Source organism: Miscanthus floridulus, chromosome 7 (genome assembly GCF_019320115.1).
Source record: "Miscanthus floridulus cultivar M001 chromosome 7, ASM1932011v1, whole genome shotgun sequence".
Taxonomy (NCBI): domain Eukaryota; kingdom Viridiplantae; phylum Streptophyta; class Magnoliopsida; order Poales; family Poaceae; genus Miscanthus; species Miscanthus floridulus.
In genome coordinates this window covers 83,705,319-83,728,432 of record NC_089586.1, presented here as the reverse complement: position 1 = coordinate 83,728,432, position 23,114 = coordinate 83,705,319, and the positions used below count along the sequence as shown (strand labels likewise).

Here is a 23,114-nt window from a genome sequence, read left to right as displayed (position 1 = left end):
CCACGAACGGTCACTAGAAAGAAGACACATTGCTGTTCCACGAGCAATCACCAAGAAGAAGACATCGGACGAGCAGTCGCGAAATCGCTCCCCAAAAACCTAATCGCCGCACACCCCATGCAAGGTTCGCAGACGACCGCCTCCACCATAAAGGAGAGAAACTCCCGTAATTATGTGGATTAAGTGGCAAAACCTAGCCACGCCCGCCCGACACGACCTGTTCTGCGGCAGCGGCGCGCGTGCGTGTGGCACTCCTGTGTCTTTTTTTAGCTTCTCAATTAAGATGGATAATTTTCAACCAAATATGCTGAGTCAAAATCCTATACAGTATTAAACTATACCACGCTTAATGTTACAGACCATAGAATTTTATTTAATTTATTAAATATTATATGGATCAAGCCCCATGATATATGCTAACATCCGTACTCGGTCCGTTTGCATCCTAAGTTACAAGCATGCTGGCTTGCAAGCGATATTCATTGACGATGTTTTATCCGCCTTATTTATTTGCATCTGATGACCTCTGTGAGGAGCTTATACCGCGGCACTCGCGCCTTCGCCCTGACCGGCAGCTTCGTCCTAGCGCCGCTGGTCTGCACCTCCCTCCCCTTCGCTGCTGCCGCCGGCCGCCGTTCTGCCGCCCTCTCGTGGCTCTTCTTTGGCTTCTTGACTGGCTTCTGGTGCTCCGCCGGGAAGGTTGACATCGAGCATCCACTACCAGATGAACCACCAACACAGGGCCGATCCTTGTCGTCATGATGGCCGCGAGAACCGTTCAACCTTGACGACGACGCCCTCTGTTTTGCCGCCCTCGCCGTTAGCGGCATAGCCGCCGGCGGTGACGGCGAACCTTCCCTGACTTCCTTGTCTCTCAGGCACCAGTTGCAGATCGAGTACGCCGCCATCCTTGGGTACTGGTCGCTGCAGTATCTGCATGATCGTAAACATGCAGTCAGTGGCAAATCGGAAGCAATCAAGCAATTACAGTAACACGTACATATATGCAGGCAAGGCATGTATGTACTCGATCTGTGGATCATGCATGTTCGTACCTGTGCTGCAGCCGCTGGAGGCAGAGGGCGCACTGGAAGAGCTCGCCCGGCAGCCCTTGGTCGCCGCACATGCAGCAGACGGCGGCTGCAGCGGAGGCGCCGTCAACCGTCATCGTTAGAGCTGGGAGACAGCATGGGATAGCTTGAGATCGATTTGTGGCCTCGATAGATTGATATATAGGCGTACATAAGCGGCAAGCGGCCGTCGTATCTCTGAGATGGATCGATCAGTCAGTCATCACGGACGACAGGGCTGCAGCTTTCGTGACGCGAGGGACGGAGGAAAACGAGCGATCGAGTCCACGCGCGCATGCACGGGTTGGGGACTTTTGAGTGTGTGGAGTACGTGTGGAGTGGCTGCTAAAGAAAGTCGTAGGTGCGTCATGGCTAGTGACTACCCTGGACTTGGGTGCCTAGCAAGACCACGGACTCAACAAGTCAAGAGTCAGAGGGGTGCTAACGTAATTTTTCATCGGAAGCAAGTGATCCAGTGGTCTTGCTCTCCACTGCCTGTTTCACACTATAGAAAAAATGGTGCGGAAAACTTGAAACTTAACAACGTGGTGCTGTGGAATACAATGTGAACATATCATGTATGTATAGTTGGACGGGGTAAAAAAAAGAAGAAAGAAAACTCAAGTTTATCAGTGTACCTCACTTCACTTCGTTAGATTCGTCATGTGCGGTTAGGTTTTCTGGACTTACTCCAGGAGCAACTCTATTCATGCAGTAAAAATTTTTCGTCGACAGAGACACGTCTATGATGAATTTTTAAATTGTAAAATCTATAACCATACTTCTTTATATGTCAATGTGTTCATAGGTATATATGTGCCCATGTATGTACTATATATATATGTTTCACAATGTAATAAAGTGTTCCCATTTATCCCTTCCCCACCGAACCACCTGCTCTCCTCTCTATTCCAAAGACCTTGATCTATGTTCTTCGCCGCTAGGAAATGGAAGTTCATGATATGAATAGTTAGTAGAGAGATGATGTCGACGGTTTGCATGTAAGGATGAATATGGTCGGAAACGGTATTACAATATAGAAAACGGAAGCGATCGGTTCGGGATATTTCTACATTTTAGCAATTAAAGATAGAAGGCTAGTGAGGTTTACGTTTACATATATAAATATAAATATAGATGTAAATGTAGATATAGATAAATATAGATATAGATATAGAGATAGAGATATAGAGATAGAGATAGAGATAGAGATAGAGATATAGATATAGATATAGTTATAGTTATAGTTATAGTTATAGTTATAGATATAGATAGAGATAGAGATAGAGATAGTGGCCTATGGATCTAGCGAGCCTTCTCTTATTTGAGGCTTGGAAGAAGGTTTAGCTTAGGTATGGAGACACTTGATGCGTAGGAGGCAAGGCTAGGAGGCATTATAAAACACCATTTTCAAGTGCCCTTTCATTCTTTTTTCAGACGTAGTTGCTATTGTAGTCACCTCTAAAAATAGAGAGAATACCGACCACCTCTTGACATAAGGCCCTATTTCTGAAGGCAGTTAAAAAAAATTGGTACAAAAAAATCGGTACAAGATTAACTCAAGTTTTTAGAGACAAAACATTTGTAGGGTCCATCTCTTTATTCCTGTCTCCACCATTACTCTCTCTCTCTTACCTTTATCTCTGAGCCCACCCTTTCTCTCTTTCTGATCTCTTCTATCCCCTTTAGAGCAAATCGAGCAGGGGCACCTGAATCAGGGTCCCTACTTTAGATATGGGTGCTCTCCCCTACTTTTATTGGCCCAACAAATACATTCTACTCCTGCAGCAGCCCCTAAATAAAGGCCCCAAATCCATATTAGCAGACTATAACACGAGGGACCCACGTGTCATTGAGTCAACCTTTCTTCCCCCATCCTCTTCACACGCAGATCCCACGGCGGAGGGAGGCGTGGCCGCAGGGAGGCGCGGCCAGCAGAGGCCGCGACGAACATGGCAGCCAGTGCGCTCGCGCTCACGGGAGGTGTGCCAGCCGGTGCCGCTCGCATTCGCTGGAGGAGAGAGGTGCGCTTGGAGGAGAGAGAGGCGCGCTCATGCTCGCCAGAGATGCGCCAGCAGGTGTGCTCGGAGGAGAGAGGTGCGCTCGTGCTCGCCAAAGGTGCGCCAGCCGGTGCCGCTCCCGTGCGCTCGCGCTTGCCGGAGGGGCCGCTCTCGTGCACTCGCGCTCACCGGAGGGGCTGCTCCCATGCGCTCGCGCAGCCGGGGCCGCTCCCGTGCGGCCGCGCTCGCGGTGGAGGCAAGCGGGCGGTGCGCTCACCTAAGGGGAGGAGGGCGGGCGGCCATGCTCACCGGCGGAGTGGAGGCGGGCGGGCGGTGTGCTCATCGGAGGGGAGGCGGGCGAGCGGTCTGCTTGCGGTTCCGTACGGCGTGGTAGAAAACAGCTGGATTGGGGCCAAGTGGTGACTCAACAAGAATGGGGTCTGAGGGGAGGATTTGGGTCCCCAGCCAAATTTTAGGACCCTGCTAGAGCACTTTTTTTTTGGTTTGCGCTCCCTTATTTAGCTATGGGGCTGAAATATGGGCCCTGCTGGAGTTGCTCTTACTCTTCTATCTCTCCCGGACCTCCCCCTCCCTTGGCTCCTAGGTGCGGGAGTAGGGGCCCAAGTAGGGGCTCTTAGTTCATTTAACTAATGATTTTTTATGAAGTTTGGCTAAACGTCAAATAGCACTTTAGACTATTTGTTTGGAGTCTGATCCATGCAGCGACCTAGTTTAGTGGTAGGAATCATGTAGGATCTCTAGTTAGCCTAGAGGGGGTGAATAGGCCTATTAAAACAAACACTCAAACTTTCATCAAATTCAACATACGGCACTGCCGCTCTGACCTTGCGGCACTGCCGGACAGAACAGCGGCACTACCGTACCTGCAGACAACTTCGAGTCACAATTCAAAATAAGTGAATGCAAACTTGAATCAGAGAAGTTTCTTAGCTTTCTGTAGGTATGAGATTCACAGATCGAGAGTTAAAAAGTGGTAGGAACACAACTGTGGGGGTATAACCTCAGGTACCCACGGCAATAGACATGGGCCGCACCACCAGGGGAGGTCCAGTCCATAAGATCTAAGGCCTACGGTGCTCGGCTCTGGTCGACGTGCACTGCAAGACAATCAGAAGACATCTTGGCGATAGAGAAGGATCTGTTCGGGTATGATAGATATTGTATTCCTTGTAAATACTTACCATATAGCCGAATAGATCTAGACCTAACCGACTTGTAACCCTGCCCCCCAGACTATATAAGGCGGGCAGGGACCCCCTCGAAATCATCTAATATTCAATACAATCCAATAAAGACACATGACGTAGGGTATTACGTCGATCAGACGGCCTGAACCTGTCTAAATCGCTATCTCTGTGCCTTGTGTCACCATCCAGTTCCTATTACGCGCACCTCCATCGATCATCTACTATCGTGGCTATACCCCTCGATAGACTGCTGACCAGATTTCATTGACAGTGGCGCGCTGGGTAGGGGGTGTGCGTGCTGATCCCACAATGAACTAGATGGGAATTTTCATCTTCAACAACATCATGGCACAACACGTCGCAAACTCGGCTTCCTACAGCGGCGTCCTTCAACACCTGTTAAGGGTTCGACGTTTCTAGGCGATTTGCAGCGGCGTGTTATGGGGGGGATCGACCTTGATCTTTGGTCCCTCGACCATCACAGCGACTCGTAGGCTCGAGGCGGCATCTCACAACATCGTGTGTGCGCGGTATCCTTCCGTGGCCCACGATGGAATTCGTCTCGAAGAAATTCAAAGCTGCACTCGGAGATCTAAGTGGATCTGGCATCCCGCAGTAACTCGACGGATCAGCGTAGCAATGATATCGTCGGGTGATGGACCATCATACGTCTCGCGCGGAGGCTATTCGGTGTTTCATCTAAATTGGACTCGCTTCGTACGGCTCGGAGAAGGACGTATCTGCTCTGGAGCCAGTTTGGAGCTGATCGAGTCTTTTACGGCATCTACACCCCTGACGGACAGGATCTGGCCAGATTAGTTTTCCTGGCCGCTATGCATGCCCTGGACGACCATGCAGGCCAACCAGAGTGAAGCAATGCATGCGTATAGATGTATGTCATCCATGGAACAATTCTCCGGCAGTCGATCGGTCGGCGCCTCCGCTTGAACTCGCAAAGCTTAGTCAATTTTTTAACCTTCAATCTAATATTCCTATGATATAGTACGTGTCCTGATATCTATATATACGCATGATTATTTTGGTAGGAATCCAACTACGCTCGTCGTCATTCTGCGTCATCTCGCATTGGTGACACGGATCTCATCGTGCGGAGAAGCCCACGAAGATCGGAAGCAGAGAGGAGGACGAGGACACGGTGTTCACCCACCAACTCCTGCTCCTACGCGGTCGATGCTCCCGAGGTGTTCCACAAACTGGAGGCGTGGTACGTCAAGGACGATCGGCTGCGGATCCGCTGCCCCGTCTACATCAAGTGGAATTGGATCCGACCAGGACCAAAGATGGCAAGCAAGAAAGCTAGTTAAGGAAATAATAAAGATATTGACGATCATGCATGAGGCATGCAAGGCATGGAATAATTTTTTCCATGCTTGCCTATGCTTGCATGATCCGTCGCAAGTCCAATCTCCTAAAACGGTGGCTCAACGCCTGAAGGAAATGCAGTTCCGAGTCCGAGTCCATCGGGCACGTAACCTGCATCGACTCCAGCTGAAGCACTACATGCAAGCAAATGAGGCGGACTCCAATGTACGGGATCAACAACCACTGAGCTGAGCCACTGAGCAAGCCGCCAAGCGAGCCATCCGAGCCGCCCGGGCCATCAAACGAGCCGTGCCACGTAGCAATGATGATTGCCATGAAGAAAGGCGGTATGACAATTGCGCCCACCGCCAAGACGGCAGGCTGAAAAGCTCAAGGGCCGGGCAATTTCGTCGACGCCGACCAGATAACGTCATACGCCGTCGATTAGTCATTTTGACTAAAACTAAGTACCTCTACTATATCTGCATTTAATACAGCTTTCTCCAATTATTTTCTCCGAGTTTTCACCATGCTCCTCCAATTATTATTTCTCCAGTTATTTTCCATAATTAAATGTCTCCACTTTTAATATCTCCATGTTTAAGATGTTCCATAATGCAATATCCGACCAGTTGATCGGACTGTTCGGCGCTCACTTCGCCGCCGACCAGTTGGTTGGGCTGCTCGGTGCTCTATTCTTCACTAACCAACTGATCAGATTGTCTGTCGCTTCATCGTCAGCTACGTTTAGGGAGAACCAGATGGGAATTTTCCATCATCATCACCATCTACGGCGACGACTCAGCTCCGTAAGATGGCGATCTCAACTCAAGGCTCCGAGGTGTATCGCTCTTCGTAAGAGTTCTTCGGAGGTCCAACGCTGCGCTTCGTCGGCACCAATCAAGGAGACGGCTACATGCGGCAAGCCAGCAGCATGTAGGTCAACTTCAAGAATTTGGCTGCATCACCCGACATCGACTCGTCATCATCCTTCTACGGCGCTCGTCAGCCCTCATCGACGGCTCGCGTGGTCCTCGCTATCGACTCGACATTACAAGACAACTCACGATGACGTATTGTGATTTTCACTAAGATCAACGTCAACAAGCAAAGGACGACGTATTATCTACAATACCATGCAAGATAAGTAAACAAACCATCACGATGTTTTGACTGCATCTACATACAGCCTCGAGCATGCATGCAAGAAATAAATTCCCTTGCTACTGATCTACACTCACGAAACGTGACTCCAACGTCATCAATCCAAACGAGCTAAGTCATGGTTTTTTTCCATTGAATATTCTAACATATATATAACTTTGTCTACCTTGATAACTATCAAGCTCAGCGGCGGCCCTGTGCTTTCTTCATTTATTTTCCATAATTTTTCTTAAATTACTTATTTCTCGATGCTAAACATCTTTAAGATGACGTATACTATCGCCATTCAAATCGGACTACGCCCTCGCCTCGGTCGGACACGCTCAAGGGCTTCGCCTCCCCACACAAATTGACTCTGCCAGGCTCCGATTACGTCCGTTTGCCTATGACTCTGCGTAGCCGCTGTGCCGCTGATCCGCTGAGCCGCTCGAGTCGCCGTGCCGCTGAATGAGTGGGAGAGAGAAGAGAGACGTTGGGGAGGAAGGGGAAAGGCATAAGTACCCCCAGCCCCAATGGTCACTTAAGTCATGATAGTGCCATGGCTCAAGTGCGGCATTGCCGCACTGTGGCAGTGCCTCTCTTCAGGTGCGGCACTGCCGCACTAGGTAAGACAGCAAGGGTAAGAGTGAAGTGTTGACTGTCTTGGCTGAGTAACTAAGGATGTATGTGTAAGATTGAGCACTTGGTAGCACATATTAGCTTAAGTATTATGTCCCCTTTTATAGTATGGCTTTTCTTATACTCAAATTTAAAATATAAAAAAATTTAAACCTCCTTTGAGTTTGACGCCATCAACATTTATAATTGGGGGCTCCTCCATTTCGTGTAACATCCTCGAATATAGATTCCCTGCTTATTATCTTGATAAATATCATTAGTTCTCTAATTGTGTGGTCATCATCACCAAAACCCACAATTAGGGCTTAATTGCACTTTCAATCTCCTCCTTTTTGGTGATTGATGACAACCCAATTAGAGCTTACAAGAGATATGAAATAAATACTAAGATTTTTGAGCCATGGGTGTAGAGCCTCCCCTAAATGTGTGAATAGAGAATTGAATTCTCAAATTGGCATAAGAAGCCATGATTCACATTTTAGTGAAAGTGATGGGGCTCCCCCTACATCCATGCTCCGGTGGGGTGCTATACACTGTGTCAGGTATGTAGACATGATGCGAATGATAATTCATGCACAGCAAGTTTTGCTGTAATAGCTGGGTGCGGCACTGCCGCTCTAAGTTGCAGCATTGCTGCACTTGCTGTAATAACATAGATAAGAACATGCACCACACAACATGTAACATATATAAAGATGTACATTCTAGCACAATATTATCACAAGCTATATCATAGATTAATTCATGTCCATATCCCATACATATAAAGTACTTAGGTAGCATTGTTACATAAATAGAGTTTTGAATCGTCTCTCAAACTCTCAACCTAACAAAGTCTACTCTAAACGGATAAAAACATGAAGCTCTAGCTACAGCAATCTCCTCTCCATGGCATCGAAAAAGTTGTTGACCCCTCTCTAATTTCTCCCCCTTTGGCATAAAGCACCAAAAAGAGAAGAAAAGAAGAAAGACCAACACTCACTCCTCATCTTCTTGAATGGTGTCCCAATCGACATCATCACCACCACCAGCTCCACAAGCACCTGCAACATCCTCCTCACCACCACCATCATCATCGTCGTCGGAGGAGGAAGAGGACACCACCGCTCTCCCTTGGCGATGGATGGTCGAAGTGTGGCTCTCATGCCTGGTGCTCCTCCTCATGGACTACAAGGTGGAGCTCAACCTCATGTGAGGGTCAAGCTCTGGCTACTAATGCACCTCCTCCTCATCAGCCTCTAAATCTATGTCAGAGAGGCTAAGGAGGATGTCAAACCTCGGCGGTGACTGTACTAGAGAAAGAGGTGGCAGCCCTGCATGCTCTCTAGACTCTCGGTTGGCTTCATGGTTTTCCAACCAGTCCTCATATGCGGTCCTCACTGCATAGGTGCAAGTGGTAAAAATGGCCTTAATCCATCTCCCAAACTTCTCCATCTTCTTTTCCTTGAGAGGTCTAGAGCAAGATGACTCAGGCACGTCCTCAACTAATGGAGAATGTCTCACTGCCCTGCTAGCACCTGAGGCTTGGGTCTTCTCAATCTTGTAGACGGTGTGGAGACCAGCTTTTATCAAACCTGTAACTAGTGACCCTCTCAATCATGAACATGAGATAGGGGCATAGGGCATCCCCTTTCTCCCATCCTCCATGGCATTCCTCAGCTCACACCATATGAAGCGAGGGACATTGAACCTGTCACCTCCAGGGGTAAACCAAGCAAGCACATTCCTCACATAGCCATTAAGATCTAAAGCTGCTCCATCTTTGGGATTTATTATGTGCCTGATTAGATTGTTCAGAATGTAGTAGTAGCTCTTCAAGCCACTGACCTTACCATATGCACTTCTCCTATCAATCCACATATATGCAATGTCGCAGATCTCAGCTCTAGCCTTATCATGAATATAAGTGAAGCCCCGCTCCTCCTCTCCAAAACCAAGGATCTGGCTAAAAGTCACAAAGTCAATCCTATAATGCCGTCCCTTAGTCATCCAGTGAATCTCATCAGTGTAGATGTCATAAAAGAAGGTGGCATGAAACTAGGCTAGCATTCCTCATTCCAATTGTACTAGAAGCTCATGATATCAGTGAGGCCAAACAACCCACAAGCCTTGATCACTTTGTTGAACTCAGGCTCATTCTTCCCCTTCATCTCCTCCTAGTCAACATGTTGTATCTTGACAATCTTGGACTTCTTGGAGTTGAAGATCACTGAGGCATAAAAGTTAGAATGAAACTCATTCCAAAATTTGTAGTCTACCTCCAAATTCTTTGGCTGCTCATAAGGATTGTTCTCATGTGCTTCTTCCACCATCTTTAGCTTTCCCGCATAGTTGAGCACGGGATGAGCACGTGTGTCAATGGGATGCCTCATGATCACTTCCTCAGAATACTCTCTAATGTAACCTCTGTCAAACTCCTCAAGGTGAGGTGGAGTATCTGGGCAAGCACTTGGAGGAATGGTGCGGCTAGCCCTCTCCATGTTCTCCTCCTAGATCAACTGATCCCTTCTCCCCCTGTCACTAGCATCCCCTCTGCCTACTGCACTGCTGCTGCCCCCTATGGTTCTACCATGACCACAATGAGGCATTTGCTTATCATGAGGCTCGGTCATCTTCCTCTTCCCCCTCTAGCCATCTTCACCTCCGGAGGCCATCTACGCAAAAACATAGACCAAAATGAGAAACTGTACAAATAGAGAGTAGAAGTTACCCTATAAAGCAAGTTAAGTACTCAAGAAGAGTCAACATGCAAGCGAGGGAAGCAGCTGATGTGGTACTGCCCCCAGACATGCGGCATTGTCACGCCTGGGAGCGGCACTGCTGCACCAGCTATTTCACCAAGACTGCATTTTGCATCTTCTTGTCTACTGAACTTACTTCATAATTTAACTCCCAGCCCACTATACAATCTCAGCAAGCATAAACATGTCTATGTCATCGATTCATCTATATATTGGGATCAGTGTAACCTTGCGCTATAGCACACTAGCACTTACAACAAGCCCAATAATAAATTCAAGTTTTTGGCTATTAGCTAAGTTATAAGAGCCAGCTTATACAATAGTTGTCTCTTATTTGTTTATATAAAACTTTTGTATTGTTATATTATGTCCTATTTTCTCTTTCCTAGTCGTTCTTACATTCATTTGATTTCTGGGCCTAACACTGTATAGGCTCCCGTGCCCAGCTTATTGCTTGTATGAAAGCCAAGTTTTTCTTTTTTCTCTTTTCTTATCTCCTCCACATCAGTATTTGCTTGGTTATATAAGACTATTATTGTATTTGAACTAATATGGTTACCGATGTATACCCGATATATGTAACATGCATGACCATTGTAGTGAGCCCATTGAGCCGTGTTTTATACACAACTCAATTTAATATTCTGTCCATCATGTCCATGGGTTTAGCCCATGGCACGGCAGGCGTGGCCACGAGAAGCAAATCGTATCTGACTAGATTTTCGCCTCACGTCGGGTACTTCCATCGTGTCCGCTTCTTCTCCCTTCCATGTATAAATCACGAGCAAACCCTAGCGAAGCCGCGTAGCCACGCATCATGTATCAATTTCTCATCCCCTCTAACACAGAGAGAGACACCGCGTCGGCCCCTTGCATTGCAGATAGAAATAGCTGGAATTATGGCATCGGTCAATATTAATGTCATCAGAGAAGAAGATGGTCTGCCTCCGCAGCTCGGACGACAAGGCCTTCAAGGTGTCGGAGGAGGTCATCAGCGCTGCCTCGATGATGACCAAGGGCATGATCGCCAAAGCACCAAAGTCCACTGGCGCCACCACCACCACCACGCTCCCAATCCCGAACGTCACCGCCACCACGCTCTCCCGCGTTCTCGACTACATCAAAAAGCACTCTGCTGACATCCAGCCCGATGACTACAACTTCTGCGCCCCTGGCGACGAGCAACCCCTCGCCCGCTTCAACGATGACTTCATCGATGTCGACAATGACACCCTCATTGACCTAGTACATGCAGCTGAGTACCTAAACATTCAGAAGCTGTTCGACCTGACATGCAAGGCGGTGGCAGATAAGTTGAAGGGATGGACAATCGACGAGATCCGCAAGACGTTCGGCATTGTCAACGACTACACCAAGGAAGAGGAAGAGGAAGAGGAGGTGCGCAGGGAGAACTCATGGGCATTTGAGTGAACCGACGAGATAATTTTTTATGCAAAATTCAGTGCAATGATTAATGGGTGCCACTAAGTTCCAAGTCGATCGATTAGATTCTGGCCTTCTGTCACTATGTTTATTTGCATGTTACTTACTCACAGCCCTAGCTGAGCATCTCCAAGAGATTAGTCAAATCGTTTTCTAAAGGTGAATTTGGCTATTAATAAAGGAAAAACATCTACAACAGACTCTATAAACGACTCTCCAAATTTAGTAGCTCTCCATCCCATCTTATTTGCTCTTTACTTTTGGATAGCCTACGTCACTAGCCATCTAACCTCTTAGTTTTACAGAGTCTGTTGGCTTAAATCTATTATAGAGAGTAGCTAAATCAGTAAATTTAGTTAGTCTTTTTGGCTAATCTCTTAGAGATGCTCTTACATATTTATCGTCCTATACGATTTCGCTAGTGGTGATGATGACACACTACATAGTACATACTTAAAAAAAGATTTTCCAAAACAATCCAATTTATTATTTTTATATAGGCACACCTCCCCTCTATAAATATTCTTAGCATTTTCAGAGCATCTGCATAAATACATAACTCGGCAAATGTAGGCACAGGCATACAACTGCCTTTGAAATTCAGCCCAGTCCAATATTGTTCCGCATTTAAAAATGCCAAGTCAAAACTCTAGCCCTGTCCTTTTCTCTCCCCTCGCGTCTCTTCCTCAATCTTGTCTCTCCTGATCATGCCTCCTCCTTAATCTTCTCTCTCCTGATCTAGGTTTGACCCATGTTAGAGTGTCAACGACCCTGCCTGCCTTACGTTCACGATTGACACAAGGCACGTGAGGTAGCCTCATGCCTGTTGTCGCAATTGTCGCCATCGTCGTAGCACCATGAGGCACCAGGCACATCATAGAACAGGAGTTCCGCCACATCAAAATGTATTTGTTGTGACTAGGGTTTGTGGAGGTGACCTCCAACATGCTAGCTATGAGATCTTGCTTCCTCCTTTTCCCTCTTCTCTCTCCTCTCTCTCTCCTCATAGGATTCTACTGTGGTGGCACATATCCTTGTAGGGCTCCAATGTGTAGGGCGGTTGGCATGGCACCGTGGAGGGGTGGAACCCACCAACCTTGGTGGTCATCTCTAGGAAACCCCAACTACTACAAAATGAAATAACAAATATGAGTAAAATGGATTTATAGATGCATGATGGCCATCCGTCTCTATCTCGAGGTCTTTGTTAATAAAAAACAAAGACGTGGTCCCGGTCCATACCCATCTCTATAATTGGGGGAGCAAAAAAAGGCCACCACCGAGCCATTGCCTAGGCTCGCTCCAAGCCTATTGGCCATGAGTGTTGATGGTGAAAATGTCATCATTTCACCCAAACACCATCAACAGCCTCGAAATAAAAGGAAGATAATCATACCATGAGCACATTTTATCAAATAACAAGTTTCACATGTACATGGAGCATTTCTCTATAGGACATTATAAAATGGAGAAGATGAGTTGGTGGGGCCATGATAGGGGGTAGGCCGACCACCCCTATGGGCCCACCAGCCTCTCAAAGCCTCCATGATCCATGTGACACACTCCAAAGTGATTCTCTACCGTTGGATGCAAAGTGTGTTTCTTCTGAAGGGTGGAAGATCAACTCACTTGAATTGGATGACCCATATCTGCTCAAACCAACATGCCAAGGATAAAAGGACAATGCATACTCACTCTACATCAACTAGGGACCAACCCACCAGAGGAGATGGGGCCATAGGGCACAGAGGGGGTCAGCCGAACCCTGGTGACCTCCATCGCCTTTGTGCATGCACCCAAGCAAGGAAGCATATAAATGTGGAGCATCTCAACCCTTGATTTAATGACGGTTTGATCCAAGGGCTATGGTGTGAAGCACATGGATCCATGGGTCTAGCTCTATCTATCTATAAATAGAGGCTCACACCCCCTCTCCATTCATGACTCAAGCTTCAAGAGAAGAGTAGAATAGCTCCACTTTATCATTAGTAGTATAGAATAGCTTAGTGTGGGAGATAGAGTTGAGTAGTGAGCTTGCTTGGGTTTCCAGATTTGATCTTCTAGAGAGTCTAACATAGCTCTTGTACCTTTCCCTTTTTAGTAAGACTAGCGTACTATCCAAGCCACCCGAGGGGCCATGATTGTATACATATGCAACCAATGTCATCCTAATAAACACTAAACAAGTTGTTTGTTTACCGTTTAGACGGTGTTTAACGACCCCGTTCTATTCTGTCAATTGCTTGTGTTCCACTCTCTCGCTTCTATTCTACCCTCCATTGAGATGTTGAATTACTTGTCTAACAACTGCTTGTCTTCCCCCGTCCTATGTAATCTGTCATTGGTGATCATTGATCAGTGTCGCTAATCGCATGATACTAATGATGGTCTGCTCTATTGCTTTGCACTATCGCTAATTTGCTTAGTATGATATGTTGTTAGGGTTCTAAATTTCTAATTATAGGTATTGTTCACTTAAACAGTCATTTAGCCCATTTAAATACCATATAAATGCTACTCGCTATAGAATGAGGTGCATTTTATTTTACGAATAAGGTACAATACACCAATATCTGAAATGATTTAAACAATGTCTAGAGGAGGGTGAATAGGCATATCTAAAAAATTCTACACAAAACTCAAAGTCACATGTCAGCAACTGTCGGAAGTCCTGACAGTTTGGGTCAAAACTCTCGACGTCGTTAGAAGTTCCGACGCAAACTATCAGAAGTACCGACACCTACGGGAAATGTACTACAAGTGCTAAAATGAATTTGTGACTTCAATAACTTACAACCCCACTTCCTAGTGGTAAGGTAATGCATTGGGGTTGCTCCTTTGATTCCAAAAGGTCACCACTCCGTAGATCGAGTCCAAACCCTAAGAAAATCTTTGGGGAGGAAGAGACATGCCAGAATAAAAGTGATAGCACAAGTCTCAACAACAACAAGCACGCGCGACACAAGGATTTATCCTGAGGTTCGGTAACCCCATAAAGGAGCTCCTACGTCCTCATTGTTGAGGTGACACAAAAGTCAGAGTCTCTTTCACCTCCTTGCCTCTCTCAAAGCAACCGCAAACGTCACTCGAGGTTTCCACTGAGAAATCGAGGGTAATACAAACTTCCCAAGGCTTTTCCACAAGATGGAAGCTCTTGAGCGATGCCTAGCCAACTAGAGGCAAAGCCCCAAGAGTAATAGATGCAAATATAACTAGCTTGATGAAGAAATGGAGTGTTCAAGCTTGTCAAAGTGATGCTCTCACTCAATCCACTCTCCTTTCACTCAAAACCCAAGGGGGTCGAAGATTGGAGCAAAGGGGAGAGGAGAGAGAGGAGTTTTAAATGCTTGAGAGATGTTTTGGCCATGAGTAGGTTGCAATGAATGAGTGAGTGACGGTTAGAAGAGAGGAGAGAGCTATTTATACTCAAGGTAGAAATCCAACCGTTCAGATCTATGTCGGAAGTTTCGATACAGATCTCGAGACTTTTGACCTATAAAGAAAACACTGTTCATGTAAGGTCAGAGTCATTACGAACATGTCAATGTTAGAACTCTCGATGTACGTCAGGACTTTCGATGGTCGGGACTTCGATGCACACGGTCTGCAGGGCAACCAGGTGGCTAGGTGTCGGGACTCCTGACCTGAGTTAGGACTTTCGATGGTCGAGACTCCCGATGTACGTGGGACTTCCGAGGGCGCAGTTAGCCAGCCAGCTAAGTCCAGGTGTTGGGACTCCCACTTGGGTTAGGACTTTCGACTGTCAAGAGTTCTGACTCATGTCGGGACTTCCAACAGCCACAGTCACCGTGCAGGCTAAGTGACTGGGTGTCAGGACTTCCAGCGTGAGTCGTGACTTTCAACGGTCGGGAGTTCCAGCTTACGTCGAGACTTCCGACACCAAAAGTCACCAAAAACTATTCTACATGCTCGTGAAGTGCTAGAGTGTCTCTCTTTGATTTTAATTTTTTACTTGAGCACTCTATCTTCCTCAGACCAAATAAGTTTGCATCCCTCTTTATAGTACGGCATACCTAAACTCAAAAGTATAAAATGTAAACCTGAAGATCCACTTTGAGTTCAGCGCCTTTTTCTACTTTAAGAATTGAGGGACACCATGTCATCTTTATCAACTCTTTAAATCTTTTATGGGACTAATTGTTGCGACATATCTCATTAAGATCACATTAGTCCCTAATTTGAATGTCATCAATACACCAAAACCCATATAGGGGGCAAATGCGCTTTCAATCTCACCCTTTTTGGTAATTGATGACAACCAACTTAGGCTTTTATAAGAATGAAAGAATTTAAAGTTTTTTGAACCCCAAAATTTATGAAGAGCTCCCCCTAGATGTATGCATGAAATTGAATTTCAATGAGAATCATCTATACATGATTTGCATACATCAAAACAAAAGCTCCACCTAAGTTTTGCAATCCATAGGGTGCAACAAGTGTATGTGAACAAATATATATCCGTGAAAAGAGATGCAATATGGCATGTTATATTAACACAACAAGTAAAAGAGAATGTGATGGCCAAGAATTCAAAGTAGAAACTTGAAGCAATACATGGCCATCCAAAATAAAACATTCATCATCACAAGTAGAGACAAGCACAAGCTAATAAGAAAGATAGATAACCATTACTTGTCCTACAATCATCCATCACAAACACATATATAGTTGTCCATCACATACTAGCCACCACACGACATAGTTGATACAAGCTAAAAGTTTTAAAGTCTCGAAACTAAGTGACCAACTAACTTATTACATGATAGATCAAAGCCTAACACTCCCCCTTTGTCAACAAGTGCCAAAAGGGGTAGGCCGCGTGAGAAACGACTACTCATCCTCGTAGTTCTCATCATCATCATGGTCACCGTCATCACAATCATCATCGTCGTCATCATTGTCTTCCTCGATGTATTCTTCGTCCGCAGTAGTGGCCTTGCTCTTGCCATGAGGGCGAGAGGAAGCATCTTCCTCGTAAGCCACACAAGCCTCATCATAGAGCACCAGAGGATCACGATGAGGCACAAATGGCGGTGGTGGTGAAGACTCAATACTAGCCCACTGTGCCAAACGATAGAGTCTCTCTTGCATGTCATGTTCGCGTTGAGCACTAGCACAACACTATCCAAACATGTAGGCCATGAGGAACTTGAACTTGCTAGGCTTCTTACTAGAGGAGGAGGAGAGCGGCTCAGTGCTAGAAGCACGAGAAGCCGTAGGTGGTAAGGCACCACGGTGAGAGCGAGAGCCCAAAGGACCTTTGCCTTTGCCTCGGGCTACATCGGCTTTCTTCTTCAGGTTCCTTGCAGCTGTGATAGAAGTCTTGTTGGAGATTTTGAGGAGTTTGTGTTGGGAATCTATGGGGAATCGGATGCCTGATACTTGCTCAATCACATGCATAGGGTAGGAGGCATACAGAAGGTGCCTCACAGGATAATCATTGGCATCATGTATCTTATTCCAAATGTATTGGCTGATGGAGAATTGCTCAAAATCATCACCAAAGTGTTGAAGCACCTTTTGAGAGTCATCGCGAAGGAAGATGGAGTCACCATGCTTCGGATACAAGATCTGTCACAGAATGTTGTTGAGAATGTAGTAGTAGGGCTTCAAATACATAGTCTGTCCATTAGCTGGATATCCATCAGGGTACATATGCTAGTACTCCTCCAAAGCCACATCCTCATACTTAGTAAGTTCAAGTGCAGTGCGGTCGGTGTGACTTAAACCAAGAAGGCGAGAAAAGTAATGAAATCCACCTTATAGTGCTTTCCTTCTGTGGTCCAATGGATAATGTCAATGGCCCCAGTAGGGTCTTTCTCATGGTGATAGGAAGCATAAAACTGACAGATAATCTCATTGTTCCAATGCTTCTAAAACTCCATCAAGTAGGATAAACCCGTTGAGCGTATATCATGAACCATCTGCTCTAGCTCAGGCTCCTTGAATAGACCAAGGGAATAAGCATCAATAACCTTCATCTGAAGGACCGGTGGCTCCCTCTTCTTTAGAAACTTGTTGTAGAGAATGGACTCATAGTAATCAAAGTGAAAAGGATGCCATAAATGGTACTCAAGGTGGAGATCCTTCTCTTCTTTAGCATACAAATTTCTACCTCTCATGGACCTAATATCCTAGACCTAGTGATGGTGGTCAACTGGTAGAGGAGGTGTCTAGCCGCCACAAGGATTAGGAGCCATCGTGGGCTCCCGCATGACTGGTAGATTACCATAAAAAGGAACAAGCTCACTAACAAAACTAAGGCCATGACATGGTGTGCGAATAGGTGAAACAACAACGGTGCAGCCAGCACACTCAAGAGCTTCTTCTTCTTCATCAACAACAATAGGGTCATCACCAACATAGGCACGAGCTTGATGAGAAGAAGCTACAGTAGACGATCCTTGACAATCACGGTGACAGGCAGCACGAGAACCTCTAGCACCAGTATGGGGACACGCCGCCTTGGTGTGACCAGTCAGCTTAGGTATAGCTGCATGGTCTTGGTTGTGCTTGGACCGCTTCTCCTTACGTCTCGAGGGGCTACCGTCGTCCATGGCTACGAGGGACACGAAGTGGAATTAAGAAACAACACAGTGGGAGGCGAATGAATATCAAGAAGTGAAGAAACATGAATGGACTGGTGACCATGGGGTCGGGAGTCAGAAGTTCCGATAGCCGAGAGTTTTGGCCGAAGCCGGGAGTTCCGACGGTCAGGACTTTCGGCGGTCACCAAGACCTCCGACGCACATGGTGACTAGCCCATTCATGGGGCTTCAAATCTTGGCACGCATTCACACAAGGAGGATAGAGGAGGAGAGAGGGAAAAGAATAGAGACAAATCATAAGGTACATTGACATTAGGGTTAGGGCACCATGGAGGTTGTACCTTGAGAGAGGGGAAGAAGACGGAGGGAAACAAAATCTATAGGCCACAAACAAATCTTCAAGCACGAGCACCTCCACAAACGGAATCCCCACCACTGAGCCGAGGAAGAAGAGTAGAGCACAGGCGGTGGAGAGGTGGCAAAGAGGTCAGGAGTGCCAACAAGACCCCCGGCGGTGCAGCCAGAAGGGATGGGGGCTGGAGCTCCAACGGCCAAGGGATGGGCTAGAGCTCCCAGCGAGGCACGACGCGGCGGCGCAAGGAGGAGTGAGAGCGGTGCGAGGGGGCAGTTGTGGGGCAATGGGAGTGCAGGGAGGGAGGGAGGGAAAAATGACTGTGGTAAAACAGGCTAGGCCGAGTGAAAACATGATTTTAACCCTAGGTCAAAGACGCGGCACGATCAAAATGAATGGCTCAGATCTACATTGGGACTCCTGGCGTTGGGCTGGGACTTCCGATGGTTGGGAGTCCTGGTGCAAGCCGTGACTTCCGGCCGTCAGGAGTTCCGACCTATGTCAGGACTTTTGACACAGGGAAATTAGAAAACTCCCAAACTTGAACTCACTACACCATGTGGGGCAAAAATATGATGGACACTAACATTTTCACAAGTGACTAGATTTCATTCAACCATCATAAAGCAATAGTCACTCATGAAAATTATAAAATAGATTTTGAAAGTGTCATAAAATATTTTCTTAATTCTTTTCTCTTAACTAGATCAAACAAAGTATGTGCAAGACATCAAGCCACATTACGAGAATCAATGATATTTAGCTCACTCCTCAAAGCACAAAATCTTGACTCATATAGCAGCTTTGTGATGATATCGGCTAGTTGCTTTTCGGTGCTCACATGGTGAATTGTGATATCTCCTTTTGCTTCATGGCCTCTCAAAAAGTGATGATGGATGTCTATGTGCTTTGTTCGAGAGTAGTTTATAGGGTTGTTTGCCAACTTAATGGCACTCTCGTTGTCACACAAAAGGGGAATCTTGGTTAGCTCATAACCAAAGTCTTTGAGAGTTTGCTTCATCCAAAGTAGTTGGGCACAGCATGCACCGGCCGCCACATACTTAGCTTCGGCGGTGGATAAAACAACAAAGTTTTGCTTCTTAGAGCTCCAAGACACCAAAGACCGTCCAATAAATTGGCAAGTCCCGATAGTACTCTTTTGATTTACTTTGCAACCGACATAATTCGAATTGGAATAGCCAAGTAACTCGAAAGTGGAGCCCTTGGGATACCATAAGCCAAGATTAGGAGTGTGCACTAAATATCGAAAAATTCTCTTAACAACCATCAAATGACATTCTTTTGGATTAGCTTGAAATCTTGTACACATGCACACACTAAGCATAATATTAGGCCTAGATGCACAAAGGTAAAGGAGGGATCTAATCATGGAGCGATATACCTTTTGATCGACGTCCTTTCCTCCTTGATCAAGGTCAAGATGTCCATTGGTTGGCATGGGTGTCTTGATGGGCTGGCCTTGTCCATGTCAAACTTCTTTAACATGTCGTTGGTGTACTTGGTTTGACTTATGAACGTGCTATCCTTGACTTGCTTGATTTAAAATCCAAGGAAGAACTTCAACTCTCCCATCATGGACATCTCAAACCTGTTCGTCATAATCCTACTAAATTCCTCACAAAAAGCCACATTAGTACTACCAAATATTATGTCATCGACATATATTTGGCAAACAAAGATATCATTATTGACTTTGCGAGTACATAAAGTAGCATCGGCCTTTCCTATCTCAAACCCTTGTTTGAGTAGAAAATCCTTCAAGCAATCATACCAAGCTCTAGGGGCTTGTTTGAGCCCATAGAGTGCCTTGTCGAGCTTGTAGATGTGGTTGGGGTACTTGGGGTCTTCAAAGCCTAGTGGCTGCTCCACATACACCAACTCAAATAGGGGGTCATTGAGAAATGCACTTTTCACATCCATTTGATATAGCTTGAAATCATGATGTGTGGCATAAGCAAGTATAATACGAATTGATTCTAGCCTTGCCACCGATGCATAGGTCTCCCCAAAATCCAAGCTTTCAACTTGAGTGAATCCTTGAGCCACCAACCTTGCCTTATTCCTTATCACCACGCCATGCTCATCTTGCTTGTTGCAGAAGACCAACTTGGTTCTAATCACATTTTGCTTGGGACTTTCCACTAAGGACCAAACTTCATTCCAAGTGAAGTTGTTCAACTCCTCTTGCATGGCTATCATCCAATCCAGATCATCAAGTACCTCTTCCACCCTATGGGGTTCTAAAGGAGAAACAAACAAGTAATGTTCACAAAAACTTGCTAAACGGGAACATGTAGTTACCCCTCGTCGAATGCTCCCCAATATGTTATCAACGGGTGATCCCATTGAATGGATTGATGCACTCTAGGATGTGGCACTTGAGTTGATCTTTGGATGGGGCCATCATCATCATGATCATGATTGATTGGAGGTTCATAACCATGAGCTTGTGGAGGGTTGACTTCACTTCTTTCTTCATTGCTGAGTTGAGGTTTAGCTCGCTCATTGTTGACACCATCTTCATGAGAATGACCTTGTGCTTCATTTTGATCTCCCATCTTGATTATTTCTTGTTGCGGAAGCTTCACTATGTTCATTGGATGAAACATGATGAATGGTTGGATCAAGATCAACATGCACAATATGGTCTTCATCTTTGTCTTTGACCTGCTTTACTTCACCAATGGCAAGCTTCTTGATTGCTTTGTGTGAAGATTCTTTATTGCCTATAATCTCAACATTGACTTGCTCCTTTTGAGAGCCGTCGGTTTCATCAAAAGTCATGTCTACCACGATTTCAATCAAACCAGTGGTTTTATTCAAAACACGATATCCATGTTCGTTAGTACCATAACCAAGCATGAAACCTTCATCACCTTTGGTGCAAACTTCTAGCTGTTTTTGGATTTCTTGTTAAGTATGAAACACTTGGATCCAAAACTCTAAAGTAGTGCACCTTAGGCTTTTTACCAGTTAGAAGTTCGTAGGCGGTCTTTTCTCTTTTATTATGAAGATATAAGCGATGAAGCATGACACACCATGAGGACCGCTTCCGGCCCAATAGTTGACCGGAGTCTTGTACTCGTCCAACATTGCTCTTGCGGCCTCTATGAGTGTTCGGTTCTTCCTCTCCACAACACCATTTTATTGTGGAGTGTATGGAACCAAAAATCATGCTTGATTCCTTCCTCATCAAGGAACTCCTCAATGTTGGTGTTCTTGAACTTCATCCCATTGTCACTTCTAACTCTCCTAATCTTGACATCAAACTCATTGTGGGCTCTTTTTGCAAATTTCTTGAAGATGCCATGTACTTCACTCTTGTCACGCAAAAAGAATACCCAAGTGAAATGAGAATAACCATCAACAATTATGAAACCATATTTGTTACCACCAATGCTATATAAGCGATGGGTCCAAATATGTCCATGTGAAGGAACTATAATAGCCTTTCGATAGTTACAACATTCTTGACAGGATGTTTAGCTCCAACTTGTTTTCTCGCTTGGCATGCGCTACAAATCCTATCTTTCTCAAAAGAAACATTTGTTAGTCCAATGTGTTTGTCTTTTTGAAGTTTGGCCAAGTTCCTCATCCCAACATGGGCAAGTCAGTGATGCCATAACCAACCCATACTAGATTTTGCCATTAAACAAGTCTCGGGATTTACTCTATTTGATGTGAAATCAACTAGATAGAGTTTCCCTTTTAATTGACCTATAAATGCAATAGAGGAATCCTCCCTTCTATAGACTTTCACACCCTTATCCGTAAAGAGAATTGTAGCCCATATCACAAAGTTGCGAAACGGACAACAAATTGTATCTCAACAAATTCACAAATAAAATATTGAAAATAGAATTATCATTTGAGATAGCAATTTTACCCAAATCGAGAACTTCCCCTTTCCATTGTCACCAAACACAATGTTTCCACTTTGGTCATGACTAGGTTGAAATGATGTGAACATGTCCTTCTCTCCAGTCATATGATTGGTGAATCCACTATCCACCACCCAACTTGTTCCATCAGAGGAATATTTCTACAAAAACAATTCAAGCTTTTGTTTTAGGTACCCAAAAGGATTTGGGTCCTAGGGGGTTAGTCACATAAAACTTGGAGACCCAAACACTCCTCATAATCTCCTTCCTCTTTTGGGCACTAACATACGTCACCACGATCTTGCCATCCTTGCCCCAACAACACATGTAATCAATAGCATAGCACCATGGAAGTGGTGCTTGTGGCCTAGAGGCCTCGGATTGCTTTGTCTTGATTGTCTTGTTACTTGTAGGTTGAATCTTGGGAACATAGACCTTGTTGTTGGCCTTACATATAAGCTCATCAAGAGCAACACCCCTATTGAACTTCACACAAGGCACACCATTGATCACATTCCTTCCATTGGCCTTTCCATCATACCTATTATAGCCAATGCCTTCCTTGATTGATGGGTGCCTTGATGACTTGTATATAGTCTTGTTGGATTGCTCTTGACACTTGCACCCATTCTTCAAGATCATCTTCAACCTATGAATCTCCTTGTCTTTCTTCTCTAGCTCAACAAGGTTAGTTTCATAGGCTTATTTATTTACATCAATTTAT

General features: G+C 45.5%; 2 protein-coding genes across 2 annotated transcripts; one reads left to right on the top strand and one right to left on the bottom strand.

Moving 5' to 3' along the window:
• Nucleotides 1-356: 356 nt before the first annotated feature.
• Nucleotides 357-1,191, bottom strand: LOC136463626 (uncharacterized). The gene is made up of 2 exons (XM_066462604.1): nucleotides 1,056-1,191; nucleotides 357-933 (listed from the first exon to the last, which is right to left on the bottom strand). The coding sequence occupies exons 1-2, from the start codon at nucleotides 1,166-1,168 to the stop codon at nucleotides 507-509; spliced, it is 540 nt and encodes a 179-aa protein (XP_066318701.1). The 5' UTR covers nucleotides 1,169-1,191; the 3' UTR covers nucleotides 357-506.
• A 9,851-nt stretch (nucleotides 1,192-11,042) lies between these two features.
• LOC136463627 (SKP1-like protein 3) lies at nucleotides 11,043-11,555 on the top strand. Its single transcript, XM_066462605.1, has one exon. It carries the CDS (start codon nucleotides 11,043-11,045, stop codon nucleotides 11,553-11,555), a length of 513 nt encoding a protein of 170 aa, XP_066318702.1.
• Nucleotides 11,556-23,114: the final 11,559 nt, after the last annotated feature.

Bases quoted from the DNA above. Each gene is read 5' to 3' on its own strand.
- LOC136463626 (XM_066462604.1), bottom strand. From the start codon at position 1,168: ATGACGGTTGACGGCGCCTCCGCTGCAGCCGCCGTCTGCTGCATGTGC. The intron at 934-1,055 runs GTACGAACATGC...ACGATCATGCAG, and splicing joins CTCCAGCGGCTGCAGCACAG to ATACTGCAGCGACCAGTACC.
- LOC136463627 (XM_066462605.1), top strand. From the start codon at position 11,043: ATGTCATCAGAGAAGAAGATGGTCTGCCTCCGCAGCTCGGACGACAAG.